The sequence below is a fragment of the Chelon labrosus genome (genome assembly GCF_963514085.1).
Source record: "Chelon labrosus genome assembly, chromosome: 2".
NCBI lineage: Eukaryota > Metazoa > Chordata > Actinopteri > Mugiliformes > Mugilidae > Chelon > Chelon labrosus.
In genome coordinates this window covers 7,102,083-7,118,759 of record NC_140338.1, presented here as the reverse complement: position 1 = coordinate 7,118,759, position 16,677 = coordinate 7,102,083, and the positions used below count along the sequence as shown (strand labels likewise).

The 16,677-nt window shown below is 44.1% G+C and overlaps 1 protein-coding gene across 1 annotated transcript in view; it reads left to right on the top strand.

Annotated features, from left to right (window-relative positions):
- cacna1ib (calcium voltage-gated channel subunit alpha1 Ib) overlaps window positions 1-16,677 on the top strand; it is a gene marked incomplete at its 5' end in the record, with an annotated part of 169,963 nt that overhangs the window by 82,739 nt on the left and 70,547 nt on the right. The window contains 3 exons of the mRNA XM_084573466.1: window positions 8,427-8,766; window positions 8,859-9,265; window positions 16,441-16,592. Of these exons, the coding sequence (XP_084429592.1) occupies window positions 8,427-8,766; window positions 8,859-9,265; window positions 16,441-16,592 (899 nt within the window). The remainder of the gene's footprint in view (window positions 1-8,426; window positions 8,767-8,858; window positions 9,266-16,440; window positions 16,593-16,677) is intronic.

The following is a 16,677-nucleotide window of genomic DNA, read 5'->3' as shown; positions in this document are numbered from 1 at the left end:
CAAAAAAAGAATAATGATCCACAATTACTCTCTCTATCTGTCACCCACAAGTGGACCTATGCATGCGCACACATACCACTCAGACACACACTCGTCTGTCAGTGTCACGGTGAAAGATGAAGCAGAAGTCCCTGAAGAATCTCCCTTTTGTTCTGATGAAACACTTTTTAATTCCACTCCTTTAGCTTCTCTCCATGTATATGTGCGCCTCATATATGCTATTGTGCGTGAGCGCTGGCGCGTGTTTTCCTCAATATATTTCTCTTTCAGCCCGTCACTGTCAGAGAGTGTGTGTATATGTGTGTTAAAGTGTTATCATAATGCGGCGTGACTGCCAGTCCCAGCTTCTTCCCCAACCCAGGGGCTGTCTTGTCTTTTTTATTACGCTTTTAATTGCCTGCCTTCAGATTCAGACACAAGCTTTGCCTCTCTTTTGCTCTTTTCTCAAGAACACTTCTTTCATCCTTTATTCCGTCATCTCTCGCAGCATCCTCCCGTCTCCCCGAATCCGTCAATCTCTGCTCCCCGCACCCCGCTTTCCTCAGTTTCCCGCCGTCGATCAATCCTCGACTCTCAGCTAGATCTGCTTTCCAACCCTCCCTCCTTCATCCTGTGCCTTTCGCCTCACCCGTTCCCCTCTGAGTCTCACCCTCTTTCCCTTAACCTTCCCGTCGTCCCTCCCTTCCCTTTATCTCCGCCACCTCCCGGCTCCCTTGTTACACTCCCCTGCTGCCTTCATTTCATCTCCTCCTTCTCACTGAGCTGTACACTGAGCATCATTCATGTATCTGTCACTCTGCTCATTATTCTCAGTCACGCAGAAACACACACACACACACATCCGCATTTCTTTTTCCACACACACAGGAAGGGACACATCCACATCCTCCGTTTACCAAATTTGCTTTTGTTGGACATTATCTTCCTCATCAAGCCCCTAAAACTGCCTCGCTGCGGACAATTTTGGTTGTAATGGTGTCGCCTTTTGATGTGAAAACATCGCTGAGGATGGAGGAGGAGGAAAGGATGGAAGGGAATAACGGAAGGCAGGAGTGAGGATCGGTGGGGAACTATGAAAGGAAAGAAAGATGATGAAATTGGAGAAAAGAAAATAGAGGGAATGGGGAGATTTATGTATGGAAACGAGGTGTGCAAAGCGGGAGGGAAAAGATGATGAGTGAGCTTAAGAGAGGGAGATAGGGAAGTATTGATGTGAAAGGGATGGACGAATCGATGAGAAGGAGAAACCAGGAGTTGGTGGTGGTGGTGAAGGTGGTGGAGGTGATGGACTGGAGTTTCAGCATGAAATCAGAGAGAGCGTTGGAGGATGAGCGAGGGGAGACGACCACATGTTGGCTGCTCTCTTTGATCTTAAATTAAATGTTATAAATTGGAGTGATTGGAGCAGACGCACCTGTTCACGGCGTCAGGTTTAACCGTGTGACGCACAATGGGTTTCTAGCCATCAGAATTAAAATGCTCTAGTGTTATCGATATAAGGAAAGGAAGTTGAGGAAAAAAAGCAATTAAATAATCTCTCTGTGATGCACTGAATTAAATTAAAGCAAGTACAATGTGAGAACGCTGATCTACAGATGAAAAAGACAAAAATATGTTCAAAAAAAGAAACTAAATGGGTCAAAACGGACCTGGATAACTGTAAAATATCTAGCCTTTCGTATAATGGGACGTGTCTGATCTGAGCCATTTTGTTGTATATACATTTAACCACATCAGATGACACATGTATTGCTGTTACTTCTGTCCATCATTGAGGAGAGCCTGCCCAAACTATCGTTGCCAGAGCCTAGTCAGTTCCCAACAGAGTGACTCTAGACCAACAAATAACTGTGTAAATAGAAACTGGTCTAGCTTCCAGGCTATGAAATATCTACATAAACGTACATAACTTTGCGTTGAATTGGAAAACCCATCTCCAAACAGGAGAGGTGGACTGTAACACAGTTTTAGCTACTTACAAAAGGGTCAGAGAGGTTATTATTGTCATTTCAATCACATATAGTAGGTGCAGTACAAAGTGAGATCAGAGGACGTTCCTCCAAGACCAGAAGAAATACCTCTGCACATAATCGGACAATACCTACAACCAATCAGAGCCATTTTGTTGTATATACATTTAGCCACATGGTGCTCAGATAACACATGTATTGCTGTTATTCTTCTGTCCATCATTGCATAAAGCCAGTTCCCAACTAACTCCAGACCAATTTTCCACCAGACAAATACCGTGTACATAGAAACACAGTTTTAGCTACTTGCAAAGGGGTCAAAGAGGTTATTGTTGCCATATATAGCAAGTGCAGTACATAGTGAGATTAGAGGACGTTCCTCCAAGACTAGAGAACACTGAGCTACATGAAGACATAGCGCTGAGTACGATACAAGGGACTGAGCATGAAATGTGCGTGTGCGAGTTTACGCAGATAATACAGAACAGTGCAAGGCAGTCTTCACATCTGTCTCCCCAAAGGTCCACCTTCACCCATACCTAAAGTCTGGAGTCTTTCCAGCCGTTAATGGGTCATTAGAGAACCACTCATCAGGAAAAGAAGATACAACCAAAATGAATCTGGCCAACTTCCTTTAAATCCAGATATTGTGTTGTCAGCAGACCCTAGTCGTGGTAGTTTCAGACGGGCACCACCCACAGATGTTACTGTGGACTTGTAGAGTTTCTTGAACACGTTTCGCTACTCATCTGAATAGCTTCATCGGTTCTAAGGAACTGGTGGGGAGTTGAGATTTAAATAGGAACATCTTTGGGTGTAGCCCATCATAAATTTGCTTGACTAGTCTCTGTTAGACAGTTTCTGGTTGTTAACGTATTTTAAACCTCAACTCCCCACCAGTTCCTTAGAACTGAAGAAGCTTCTCGGATGAGTGGTGAGACGTCTTCAAGAAACTCTACGAGTCCAGTAGTTTTTCTTTAACGTTTTTGGATATTCCATGACCTGGATGACTGAGAACCTGACTGAAAGACACATTTTCCTAATATGAACCTAAACACTTCATTTAGAACTAAAGTCCAACAGTCTGCAATAAATCTTTCCTTCATGAAAGTTGTATGATCAGAATTTATTGAAACTGCCTCACATTCCTTCAACATATGAAGACTGAGGGCAGGCCATAGAAACACCTCCAGATCAACGTCCTTAAGAACTCAAACAAGTCCTGTTGACTTTGTTTTACCTTTGAGAATGAGATATAACTTGAACCGTCCTTCAAATTCTGTACCACTTCCAGCTCCATTGCGGTGGAACTCAAACAGACTTGTTCCCCCATGTACCTCCTTTGAGTATCTGCCAAAGCAGAAATGTCTGACACATTATCTCAACGAGAAAGCAAATCTACACTATTTAAAGATGAATCTGTTATGATTCACCATGTGACAGACCAAGCCCTATAGCTGGATTTTACTCCTTGCAGTTGTCGCATGTCTGTCTTTGTTTCCCCACAGCGGAAAGATTTGACAGTCATGCTCTTGTCGGCTTCGTTACGGCGCATTTCAAGGCTTGTCTCACAAAGAGGCTCAGCGGGGGAAAGTGATTTAACCGTCGCTATTCTCACGGTAAAAGTTGTGTGTATATCTCAGCTCCTCCTCATCTCACTGACTGATGAGGAGACTTTTAATTATGTTTCCTTTAATGCTGCATGACACAGAGTACTCAGAGATGGATGGCGGCAAGCAAGACACAGAGGGAGATGCTTTGGCAATTTGCTCACGTGACTTCCATGCAGATTAAGCGTGTTGAATTGGATTGAACTGAGAGTGAGAGAGGCAGAGTGGCATGAAAACGGGGATGAAAAAGCTTTGGAGAAGGGAGAAGTGAGAAGTGACAGATGGAGAGACAGATGAAAAAAAAAGTGAGATAAAGATGGAGAGCATTGGAGATGGTGATCGCCCTCATGTAGATCAGTTTAGACAAACAGATTCGGAATTAAAGGCTTTGCTTGGAAAATGGCTCAGCCCTGTGGGGTTAACGTTCAGCACCCAGATATGCCACCCTCAACCTGTTTTGTTACGGAGCCGCACAGTCAGAGTGGTAAGCCTCCGGATTTGACACGTTTAATCTCCCCCTTGTGCTCGCTCATACCTGGTATCAGGATGCAGCCCATGCGCCGACGTGTTTGTCGGCCAAGAGAGCTCAAACCACCGCGACTCGAGAAAACACATGCAAATAGACAAAACACACAAGGGAAGAAAATGTGCGTTTGACAACACATTCGCTGCACCAGCAATTACAGAAACGCAAGTACAGGAGTGTGAACAACAACAGAAATGTTTCCAGATGATGACCCAGGTGGTGAACAACCTGAACTCACCACTCCTTACAAGGCTTTTAAGACTTCCCATTGGCTTGCAGTTCAAATAACCCGATGGAATACACAATTCATATGCAGATTGCCATCATTAATAATATTTAAAAATGTATTCTAAATATTTTTATCACATGTTGGGGTCACTTGCAAAAACATAAATACAAATAATTTACAATAAAATTGCGGCCGGCACAGTGGTGCGGTGGTAAGCACTGTTGCCTCACAGCAAGAATGTTACGCGTTTGAATCCATGGGCCGACTGGGCCTTTTTGTGCGGAGTTTGCATGTTCTCCCTGTGTCTGTGTGGGATGGTTGTCTGTCTCTCCGTATTAGCCCTGTGATAAACTGGAGACCTGTCCTGGGTGTACCCCGCCTCTCGCCCGATGACAGCTGGGATAGGCTCCAGCAGACCCGCGCGACCCTTAACAGGAATAAGCGGGTACAGAAGATGAGTGAATGAATGAATGAATGAATGTCAGTTTATTATTTTTTTTATTATGTCGTGGCTTAATGTAGCAATTATTTTTCTGAGTTATTAACTTATCTTCCCACACTTCCTCCAGACTTTTGTGTATTTTAGTGTTTTAGTTTGGCCCAAGTCCCATCCACTAACATGGAGGAGGTGGAGCTTATGACCTATACTGCAGCCAGCCACCAGGGGGAGCTCTGCTTGCTTTGGTTTCACTTTTGAGGAGCAGTTCCGTCATCCATCTTTATATACAGCCTATGGTCTTGACAGATTCACATTCAGTATTTGCTCCATTCACTAGATCTACCAACACGTACATATCTTGTGTAGTGGTTATGATTTCTGCTTTGTACACTTTCGACCTACAGTATTTGTTAAAAAGCAAACACTAAAAGTGCCGTACAATCCCGACAATGAGCTAAAAGAGTCTTAAAATCTGTGTGGAATAGCAGTGCAGCTATTATTATATGTCTCGATTTCTCCCTCAGCTGTCACGTTAAATGTACTTGCTTTTTTATAAACACAGATTAATGGAGCTTTAGTGTTTAGCATTCACAATTCTCTGTCACTCATTCACATTGTGGCTCTGTCACACACACACATAGTACTCCCCTTCACTGTCATTCACACGTACTGGATGTTTCTAACACATAGTCACGGCTGCAAACACTAACACTACACACACACAAACACACACTAATCTAATTGTATTCCAGCAGCTCCAGCAGAGTGTGAGTATAAATATTTGATGGGATCAGTGAGGGTGTCCGACGGGTGCTGGGACCCACTGCTTCCCGTTCTGTCTGCAAGTCCTGTGAGCTGTCGTGAAAAAAACTAAATAAATAAATAAATCGGCCAGTCGCTCTGACCGCAAATCTCTGCTAGGAATCGATGAAGATCAGCCGCACACACACAAATCACACTCTTATACACACCGGCATACACAGACACTCACACATCCGCTCTGTCCATAGTCTTTGTCCCAGCGGTTCGGATGGAGCGGAATGGGGTTATCAGTCTCACGATCACTATTGATCACAGCCTGGAGAGTCGTGGACTTTACCCCCCTCCCCTCCCCTCCCCTCGCTCGTGCTTTCCCTCTCTTCCCCTTTTTTCCACTTCAGCTCTGCTTCTCTGGGTGACCTTGCCCTTTTTCGTCTCTTTTTCTATCTCTGCTTCTAAATGTTTCACCTGCTGACTCTTGCAAGAATGGAGCTTAAAACATGCACAACTGCAACACAGCATTACAGTGTTCTCACATTCACCGATCAGCCACAACATTGAAACCACTGACAGGAGAAGTAAATAACCTTGACGAACTTGCGATGGTCAACTTCTGTCTGCTGGGGAACTTATGAACCTGGCATTCATTGGTGTGGATGTTACTTAGACATGTAGCACCCACCTAAATCCAGACCAGGCACCCCCGCCCCATAGCAATGACGCTCCTTGATGGCAGCAGACATCCCCAGTAGAAGGATGCAGCCTGACACAGGCACACACACAACAACGCTTTAGGAACAACTAAAAAAAAAAACATGAAGAACAGCACAAGGTGTTGACCTGGCCTCCAAATTCACTAGATCCCAAACTGATCAAGTATCTGTGGGATGATCCACAGAGGCCCCTCCCCTCAACTCAAAGGACCTAAAGGGCCCCCACTAACAACATCCTGTTGCCAGACACCACAGGACACCCTCAGAAGGCCCATGTCCATTCTCTGATGAGTCATAACTGATTTGGAGGCACAAGGGAGACCTACACAATACTAGGAAAGTGGTCATAATGTTATGCCTGATCGATGTACGCCTGAACAATGATCAATGTAAACAAATGCTTAAGAAATGGATGCCTCACTATTTCTTTTAAGCAGAAGTCCTTTTCTGACCCTCCTGTTCTTTATTTTTCAGTCTTTACTTGGATCTCACCATGCTTTCCTTTGCTAACAACCCCTTGATCATTAATAAAGTATAACAGTGCCCAAGGCCAGTGTTTTGGTTGCTCATCTTATCGTCTCTCAGTCTCATTCAAACAGAGCCAGTACTTCCCTCAAGCATTTTAAATAATGCTTGAGCTCAACGGCGCATTGGTTTGGTTTTTGGCATAGATTGTTTGACATTCTTGCCCTTGTCAAAGAATGGCAAAGTGAAAGAAAACATTTGGAACAACTACATAACCTTTAAAGTTCTCTTCTTCGTTTAAAGGGTATTCCAGTCTGGGTGGGCATGAACAGCAAACGGCTCCTCGTAGATATTCTAAATTCACTTGACCGAACGTCTAAGTGGCTCTAAGTTTCATGTTGTGTTAACAGGTCTGTCAGTAATCTTCAGTTTCTTCACCTTTGCATCAAATGCACCTTGGCAGAGTGGGACTGCATTGTACCTAGATTTAGTTGTTGTGTATCAAAGCACACATGTTTGTGACCACCTTCCTAATATTGTGTAGGTCTCCCTTGAGCCTCCAAAACAGTTGTGACTCGTCAGGGAACGGACATGGGCCTTCTGAGGGAGTCCTGTGGTGTCTGGCAACAGGATGTTGTTAATGGGGACCTTTGGGTCCTAGGAGTTGAGAGGGTCTGTTTTGGGATCTAGTGAATTTGGAGGCCAGGTCAACACCTTGTGCTGTTTTTCATGTTTTTTGAGTTGTTCCTAAACCGTTTTTGTGCGTCTGGAGATGGCTGCTGCCATCAAGGAGTGTCATTGCTATGGGGAGGGGGTACCTGGTCTGGTCTAGGTGGGTGCTACATGTCTAAGTAACATCCACACGAATGAATGCCAGGTCCAAAAGTTTCCCAGCAGAACATTGAATTGTCACAAGATGGTCAATGTTATTTACTTCTCCTGTGGTCATAATGTTGTGGCTGACTGGTGTATATTTGAGTGAAAAGCCCTACGGTAAACCGTTTTTGAGAATAAGAATAAGAATAAGAAAAACCTTTATTAGTCCCGCAATTGGGAAATTGCAGTCAGTCAGGCTGCATCCTGCTGGGGATGGTTGCTGTGTCACTCTGGTGGTGGTTGAGAGTTTGCTCATTCACCTCCCAAGTACTTTTGTGAAGGTGCCTGCCCTTTTTCAAACTGAATCCCAAGATTACTTCCCGGCATCAGGCTATAAAGAAAGAGGAACTGTTAGAGGCTGACTTACAAGACCTCATGAAAGAAGGGGTTTTAGCTTCCATCTCTCGGTAGTTCACTGTCAGTTGGTTGCTACGCCGGTCAGATTTGCTGCTTGTAGTATCAAATATTCTGCAATACTCTTAAGACACCGGTGCAGTGTGTTATGTGTGTAACTGTCCAGCCTTGTGGGCCAACAGTCGACCATTAGCATTGGCTTAACGGCTCCAGCGTCAAGCAATGTTGCTTGGTTTTTGTTATTTTAAATGTGATCAGCTGGCAGAAGCAGACTGCTAATAGAATCACTAATAAGCCTATAAAACTGATGATTCAAATCTCAACCAAAATGCTGAGATAATGAAATGTATCTAATTGGTCAGTAATTTCAGACAACAGTCGGAAGCACTTGTTCAGAAGTGGTCATCATGTGGTACTTCATTAGGCAGTTAAGCAGCATTCACCTGTAAACCCTTTATATTGCATTCATGCTCTCCTCTCCCCAGATCGGTTCCTTCTTCATGATCAACCTGTGCCTCGTGGTCATCGCCACCCAGTTCTCGGAGACCAAGCAGAGGGAGCATCAGCTGATGCAGGAGCAGCGAGCTCGGTGTTCGTCCTCCTCCACTCTGGCCAGTGAACCCGGGGACTGCTACGAAGAGCTCTTCCAGCTGGTCTGCCACATCCTCCGCAAGGCCCGGAGACAAACTGTTGCCCTTTTCAACACCCTGCGGGGGAAACCTCGTGGCTTTCGGGGTGTCGGCAGAGGGAGAGGGGGGCGGGAAGGGAGGGAGAGGAAAGCTAATGGACGCGGAGGCCGTGAGAGGAGAGCAGTGCAGAGACACGGTAAGTAGCTGTAAAGATCTTTAAAGGAAGTACTAGCAAGGGGCATGCTTCACACACTCACTCTTTAACGCCATCCGTTTGCATCACATCAGGTCCTCCCTGTCGGCATCACAATAAACCAGAGAACTCCTCACCCGCGGGGCCCATGGCTCTGACCGCTGCCTCGGCCACAGATGGTTGCCCTCAGTGTGCCGCGGCACTGACGCTCAGTGACGGCCTGGGACCAGTTCGCAGCGCAGCCAATGATGAAACGGAAGAGGGGGCCGTGGAGGAAACAGACCGGGAGGGCGTACAGTCTGGTGGTAAAGAGAAGGCCAAGATGGGCCACGATGGTGCAGGGAACCATGTGGGCTGTAATCCTAAGAAGCGATGCAAGGATCTGTGGCACGAGATCAGGATGAAGCTGTGGAGCATCGTGGAGAGCAAGTACTTCAACCGAGGCATCATGATCGCCATCCTGATCAACACCATCAGCATGGGCATCGAGCACCATGAGCAGGTACAGCTAGACTTTGTTGGATTTATTCTAATACTTCTGTCACCATCCCCAGCCCGTTTATTAACCGTCTTCCATCTGTATTTGTATAACTCTATAAACTTTATATCTCAATAGATCATCTCTTCTGTGTAAGTTCAAGACCTCAGCAGCTGTTGTTCACCATGCTAACTCACAGCTTACAGCTCCTAGTTTTTATCAGAATATGAGTCTACCACTGCATGTATGGGGCTAGTGATAGACATTTAGCTGTAAACAAATTACATTCCGCAATACTCAGATGACAAATGCAACTACATTGGTGTTACTCTTCTGTCCATCCCCGCATAAAGCCGCCACATAAATCAGATCCAAAAGATCCGATTGAGCTGGCAGAACTTTGCTGGAGCATAATCATCTCCCAACAGAGAGACTCTAGTGTTACTGAAATAAATGCTGTAGTTACTTATTCCTTACATTTTGTCATAAACCTCCGTCAGGCATATCATTATGACCACCTTGTTAACATTGTGTAGGTCTCCAAAACAGCTGTGACTCATTAGAGAATGGACATGGGCCTTCTGAGGGTGCCCTGTGGTGTCTGGCAACAGAATGTTGTTAGTGGGGGGGGCTTTGGGTCCTATGGGTGTGAATTTGGAGGCCAGGTTTTGAGTTGCCATCAAGGAGTGTCATTGCTATGGGGTGGGGGTGCCTGGTCTCGTCTAGGTGGGTGGTACATGTCTAAGTAACATCCACACGAATGAAGGTCCCAGCAGAACATTGTATTGTCACAAGATGGTCGATGTTTATTTACTTCTCCTGCCAGTGGTTTTAATGCTGTGGCTGATCGGTGCAGAGGCGTGTTTGTACAACCATGAGCTGATGTGTCAATTTAATTTCCAGACCAGCGAACATGAACATGGACATGTGTTTGCTCTTTTAAAAAAAAACATTAAAAGTCCATGTGCTTGTGTTCGTTTGATGTGCGTTTGCTTTCCAATTACAGTTCACTCCCCAAATTATGTCTGGTTGGCCGCCAATGTAGCTGGAAGCCGAAATCGTACATGCTGATACCCTGAAAGCTAAAGAACCATAAACCATGAAGTGTCAAAGGTCATGTGTAAGCACTTCTCTCCAGGAAGAGGATCACAGCGATGAGCCAGATTAAGTCTCTGATACCGCTGCTCAAACAGAGGGAGGCATGACTCCGGTTTGCTAAACAGGCAGTGGAACCACAGACATTGCAACTCACTAGTTCCTCCCCATTAAGGCAGCAAAGTCTCTCTCTCTCTCTCTCTCTCTCTCTCTCTCTCTCTCTCTCTCTCTCTCTCTCTCTCTCTCTCTCTCTCTCTCTGCCTCTCTTGTTCTGTCTCCCTCTATTTTTAGCCACCCCTGAGATGAGAGACGACCCACCACTGCGGCGGTGGCAGGCGTGAGTGGGCGATGGTATAGCGAGAGCAAGAAATATTGATAGAAAGACAAAGAGTTCACAAAGCAGACTGGCAGAAAGAGACAGGGAACAGGAAGAACAAAAAAGGGAACGAAAAAAAGTTAAAAGAGGACATGGAACATCACTTTTATTGCTTGGAGAAAATGATCCGAACCAAAGTTCGCATTCACGGAATGTGTTCACTTTACCGTGACCCGACCTGCAACCCGCCGCCTAACGGGAGTGTGGACGTGCCTGTCCCGTAGGTTCAGGAATCACACTTCACAGGCATTATAAAGGCAAAAGGTGGAAAAGGAACTTGAGGAAGAGAATATAGAGAGCTTTACTCTGCGGAGGAGTGTGGACATAGTGACAGGGAGAGAAACTCAAAGAGACTGTGGATTTACACTGCAGGCATCAGGGTTTCACTCCATGACAACTGTAGGCACAAAGAGAGGCGGTAGCTCATTCGTCGAATTCTTAATATTTAACTGCAATAGGTTGCGTCATACATAAAATTAGATGGAGAGTTTTCTAATACACATAACAACACCGATCAGTCACAACATTAACACCACTGACAGGTGAAGTAAATAACATTGACCATCTTATGACAATTCAGTGTTCTGCTGGGTTAGGTGTTTGGGTTAGGGTTAGGGCCTGGCATTTATTTGTGTGGATGTTACTTAGACATGTACCACCCACCAAGACCAGACCAGGCAGCCATCCCCAGCAGGATGCAGCCTGACACAGACACACACAAAAAAACGTTTAGGAACAACTAAAAAAAAACAAAAAAACATGAAGAACAGCACAAGGTGGTGACCTGGCCTTCAAATTCACTAGATCCTGAACTTCCCCAGTATCTGCCTCAACCTCCCCTCCCCTCAACCCAAAGGGCCCGAAGTCCCCCCACTGACAACATACTGTTGCCAGACACCCTCAGAAGGTCCATGTCCAATCTCTGATGAGTCACAACTGTTTTGGAGGCACAAGGGAGACCTACACAATATTAGGAAGGTGGTCATAATGTTATGTCTCTTTCATGTACACGATAACAGTAAGATATTCAAGTTTTAGAGTATCTTGGACCTGTAGACATGTGACAAACGATGCTATACTGGAAGTGTAGCGTTAGAAATACAAGCACAAATGGTTGGTTGACCAGGTGTTTGCAGTCTAGACGCGCTGATTTCCTTTCACTTCCATTACATTGAGCAAGACGTTTTTAGTTGTTTTTTTCTCTGAGCACCAGCTGCAGGTGGTAATTGTAATTAAAAAATTAACACAAAATGTTCTTCATTTTATTTTTTTTTTACCTTTATTACACACATTTATTGCTACTGTTCTTTCAAAATATACATAGTCTCGCAAGGGAAAACGGTCAGACCCATTTGGGAACAATAACCTCAAAGTAGATGAGAGTTTTAATGGCTATTTTATAATCCCATTATCTTTTCCAAATGTATGCAAACAAAATAAAAAAAATCTTGATGGTAAGGGAAGGTTCACAGATACTTCTGGCGACTTATTTTTGTTTCAAAATAGCTCCAGAGCTCACACTAAAAATGTTCTGGTATGATTTATACTCCAGTTTGTCCCTCTCAATAACTGGTCTTGACCTTCCTCTGCGCTACTGTCCAGCCCAGACTATCGGGTAATGGTTTTACAGATCCAGATTTCTTCCCACTCTGTGTCTCCCGTTGTATGGGATGAATTGCTCAGCTGAGAAGGCGCTCCGGAGAATTCAGCAGCTGTTCGGGAATTAATAATGCATCGGCATGACGGGAACTTTGGAGATTAGACAGGGCTGGATGGAGATCAAACAACGCGGCTAAACGCTCGTGTCTCTGTGCCGCAATGTCAAGATTGAAACACGAAAGGAAATGGCCGGACTGATGAGAGCAGACGTCGTCACAGTCCCATCAGATACTCGGATACAATTTGGCTCATATTCAAAATGAAATGATTTAAAAGCAGATGGCAGTTATATTAGGCAATCATTAGCAAAAACAGGTCTCAGGTTTACAGAGTAAGCTAACTGTGTTGTGGAAGACAAGAACTCAAGAACAGCAAATCTGAACTATACACAAGATCTAGATTTGTCAGTCCCTAAGGGTCTGCAACTAATGTAGATGTTGTTAATAAATGTAACTTTCCTCTGTTATCAGAGTATTGTTGGAAATCCCAGAAGGGTTAAAACTCTCGGCAAGACGGCCTTCGCAAGGCAGCTGCAACCTCTGCAGGTGGTTTTGGTTAAATACTGTAACAGGAATATTGCACACAACAGATGAAAAGGTGTTGCACACTGTGAATTAGATGCTAAAAGCATTAGTAAAAGGCTTCTCATTACTTTCCACTACAGACCATCAGAAGAAGAAAAAAATTACTTGCGTGAGTGTTTTACTGATGGTTGGGAAGTCATGTCCTCAGATTAGCCACGTGTGGCCTTTTACACCCTTTAAAAAGAAGACCTTCGGCTTGCGTAGTAATTGGAACAGCAGTTGGCTTGATGGCGCGAAATGCATTCTGGGATACCTGGCAGTCCCATGTTGTTGCCTCCCAATGTGTCCTCGATACAAAAGACAGGTAGAAGAGCACAACCAGGCCTTTAGAACTTGGTCAGATGCATACTTTGAATTGGAACAACACTTGGGCGGCGAGTGATGATGTTTCACAAGAATACGAGAAGAACGCGTCCAAGAATGCATTCACATGAATGGCTGTGGTTTTCATGAAATATTACTGACTCCATCCGGGAGGCTGACGTGAGGTGGTGCCACTTCTAGTTGGTTGTAGCCTGCAGCTGGGAGAAAGCAAGACACATCTGAAGACTTTTGGATGCACCAGATGTTCAGATAACATGGAGAGAAGATGCATCCATTCTCTTTAGTGAATATAGAGAGGAAACGTATTTTTCTGTATGTGTTTTAGCCATTTGTATTAGCTATATCTGTCGAATAGGACTTGTTGGACCCCAAGCAAAATGGCACGGTTAGAATTTAGAAACTCTGACTTGTGTTGGAGATGTGATGCTTCATGTCGCACTGTCTTACATATGTTGTATTCATGGTCCATGATAGATTTGCTGTGGTCTAAGATTATCTCCTTTATTAATACTGTGATGTCCTCTGCACTGGTACGACAACCACTGCTTTGTCTATTGAGTGTGCTACCGAAGGGAAGTGGGATAATGTCGCGACATTGGAAAACGAAAGGAGATATATTGGTGAAGGAGTGGTTTGACGAAATTACCCAGATTTCTTCCTACGAAAGGCTGCTGTGTTACAGGCTGAGTTATATGTGAAGTTATATATTGCTCACATTTAATGAACACAAGGCTAACGATGCTCCCTGTTATTTTTTCTTGATATCATTACCTCCTTTCTGTATTTCACTGTACCGTTCTCTTGTTAGTCAACTGCACGTCTTCAGCGTGATTTAAATCCCTGCTTCTCTTATTTTATCCCATACATCAGCCAAGCGGAAAACACCAGTCTTTAGATCTGTTCCCAGGTCTGCAGTAATGAGACGGCAGTAATGGATCTCCAGGGGCTGCCGACACTGTTTGGCTGGTCTGGACACTGGTGGGCACGCATCATTAGCCCATGTTTTCACACTGCTAAACACTCATTAGGAGAGACAAACACACACACAATGTAGAGTTACAAACAGACGCACACAGATAGACATGCAAATGCAATACGCGCACAGCGCTGATTGATTCTGGGGCGAGGAAATGTCAGAAGTGTCGCTGCAGAAGTTGCAGAGGAACTCTGTGGAACAGTGACGCGCTGGAAATCATGATTGCGCCAAATTTAGCTCATCTGTGTGTGTGTGTGTGTGTGTGTGTTCTTTCACATACTGAGCGAAGCCAGGCAGAAGCAGAAAGAGACAGATCAACTCAAATTCAGCTGAAAAAGAGAAAAACTGATTCACAACGCCAGACTGGCGGCAAGGAAAATAAACTGAAATACTGCAAAGGCTTAAATACTACCAAACGGCCCTGCCAACTTTTCAAGTGTTAACAAGATTGAGTGGACTGGCAGCGTGATCGAGTGCTAATTATTGCTCTCACGGTTAATTACCAGTCGGTTTAATGGTGTAACATCCAGGACTAAATGGCTATAATGCAACCGGCTCTCCTAGGCAAAGAACAGAAATCTATTCTTTCAGGCGGACCGGTGAGGACAAATTGTATTAGCTCTGTACCTCCTGCTGTCTTGGACTGGAGCAGCTGTGGAGGTTGTGTGCAGACAGCTGTATTTATCAGTAATACTAAATTCTAAGTAATACTTACTTTAAATTATAAAAAATACTCCCTCTTTGCAAGTCAGATTTGTGCATTTGCTTATGGTGGTTGACTGTGATGAAAATGAGTCATGATGGAGAGAGAGCAAGAAGCCAGAGATGCAGAGTTGCCTCTTTTCTGTGTCTTTCCAGGAATGTAGAAAAACATGCTAGACTGTTCTCACTCGGTATGTGTACAGAGTAGGTGTTGCACGAGTTCCAATCTTTTCAAGTCGACTAAGACTAGTCGCTGATGATGTCACTAATAAAAACACAGTAGAAAGTTACGTTTTGCAACAATGAAATCCATATTCTTGACCTGAATATATACGCTGAGAACAGAGGGCTCATGTGCTACATACTGTGTGCTGCAGATATGTATAGTCTGAATAAAAACAGGCAGCAACTCAGCACCATCAGTGGCATTTAATAGTACTCCACAGCATGTTGTAAGATAGGACAGTGTAGCCTCCTACACCATGTACCATCAGTTACCATAGACGTGAATGTCTAAAAGCCAAACAAAATGCCTCTATATATGATTTCCCCTCTTGTGTACATGGGGTGAATCTTGAAGTAAGTCACCCATATTAAGGCATACTTAATGACAACTGCCAGCTACCGCTTTTAGCGCTAGCCTCAGCATTCACATCTTTGCCAATCTTTGAATTAGTTCCCAGTTGGGCAGAGTCACGCGCTTCCAAGATAAAAACGTCCAGAGCTACCACATTTCAAAACCACTCTTCAGGAAACTTTAGCTTGACTGATACCCCTTTCAATGGGTCTGCATGGGACCTATGCTGTAACGGGGCAACGCTGGTGAAAGCATTTATACCTGTGCGCTGGTGTGCCGGCATTGTTTTGGAAATACACTGCTAGTTGGAGTCTGGGCAGCTGTGTACAGATTTCTGTGTAAACTTCAATTAGAACTAAAGGACTCAATGTTGGAGTTGGAGCTAATGAAAGCTTTTACTGAAAATAGAGAAGACGCCTGAGGATTGGGCTTAGATGTTGTGTAGGACCATAAATCCTTCTACTTCCTGTTTCTTTGATCAATGTCATTTTCTGTCCATTGTAATCTAACCACTTCTCTAATTGAGCTTAGTTTCTTTTTTGTTCTTTTTGTTTTTAGCATTGCTAGCTGCTAACAGCATGGCCAAATAAGATGGCAAACTGACCAGTTAACACACTAGGTATGCTGGTATTTCTGGCAAATGATCCACCTCCATTTGATTTTGTGCCACTGACCGGCTATGTCTATGTTATTAGCATCTATTTTATTTAATTTATTTATTTATTTTTCAATGTGTGTTAAGATTCACAGGTACAATAATGTCAAATGGACCCATTGTAGAATATAAGTCTAAGCATTTCATTCCTTTAGCTGACTGTCCTTTCTCCTTCCCACATCCCATTTAGTCTCTCTCATCTTTATTCTATTTTTCACCATATTTCGTCTGTTTTCATTTGTCTCCGTCAGCCAGACGAGCTCACTAACGTTCTGGAGATCTGCAACATCGTCTTCACCAGCATGTTCTCCTTGGAGATGATCCTCAAGCTTACAGCTTTCGGCTCGTTCAGCTACCTGAGAAACCCCTACAACGTCTTTGATGGAGTCATTGTAATCATAAGGTACAATTGAATCAGATTGGATATTTGTAGTTTTTATATTTTTAGACCTAAAGTTGCACTATTCACCGTTAAGAATTCATAAATC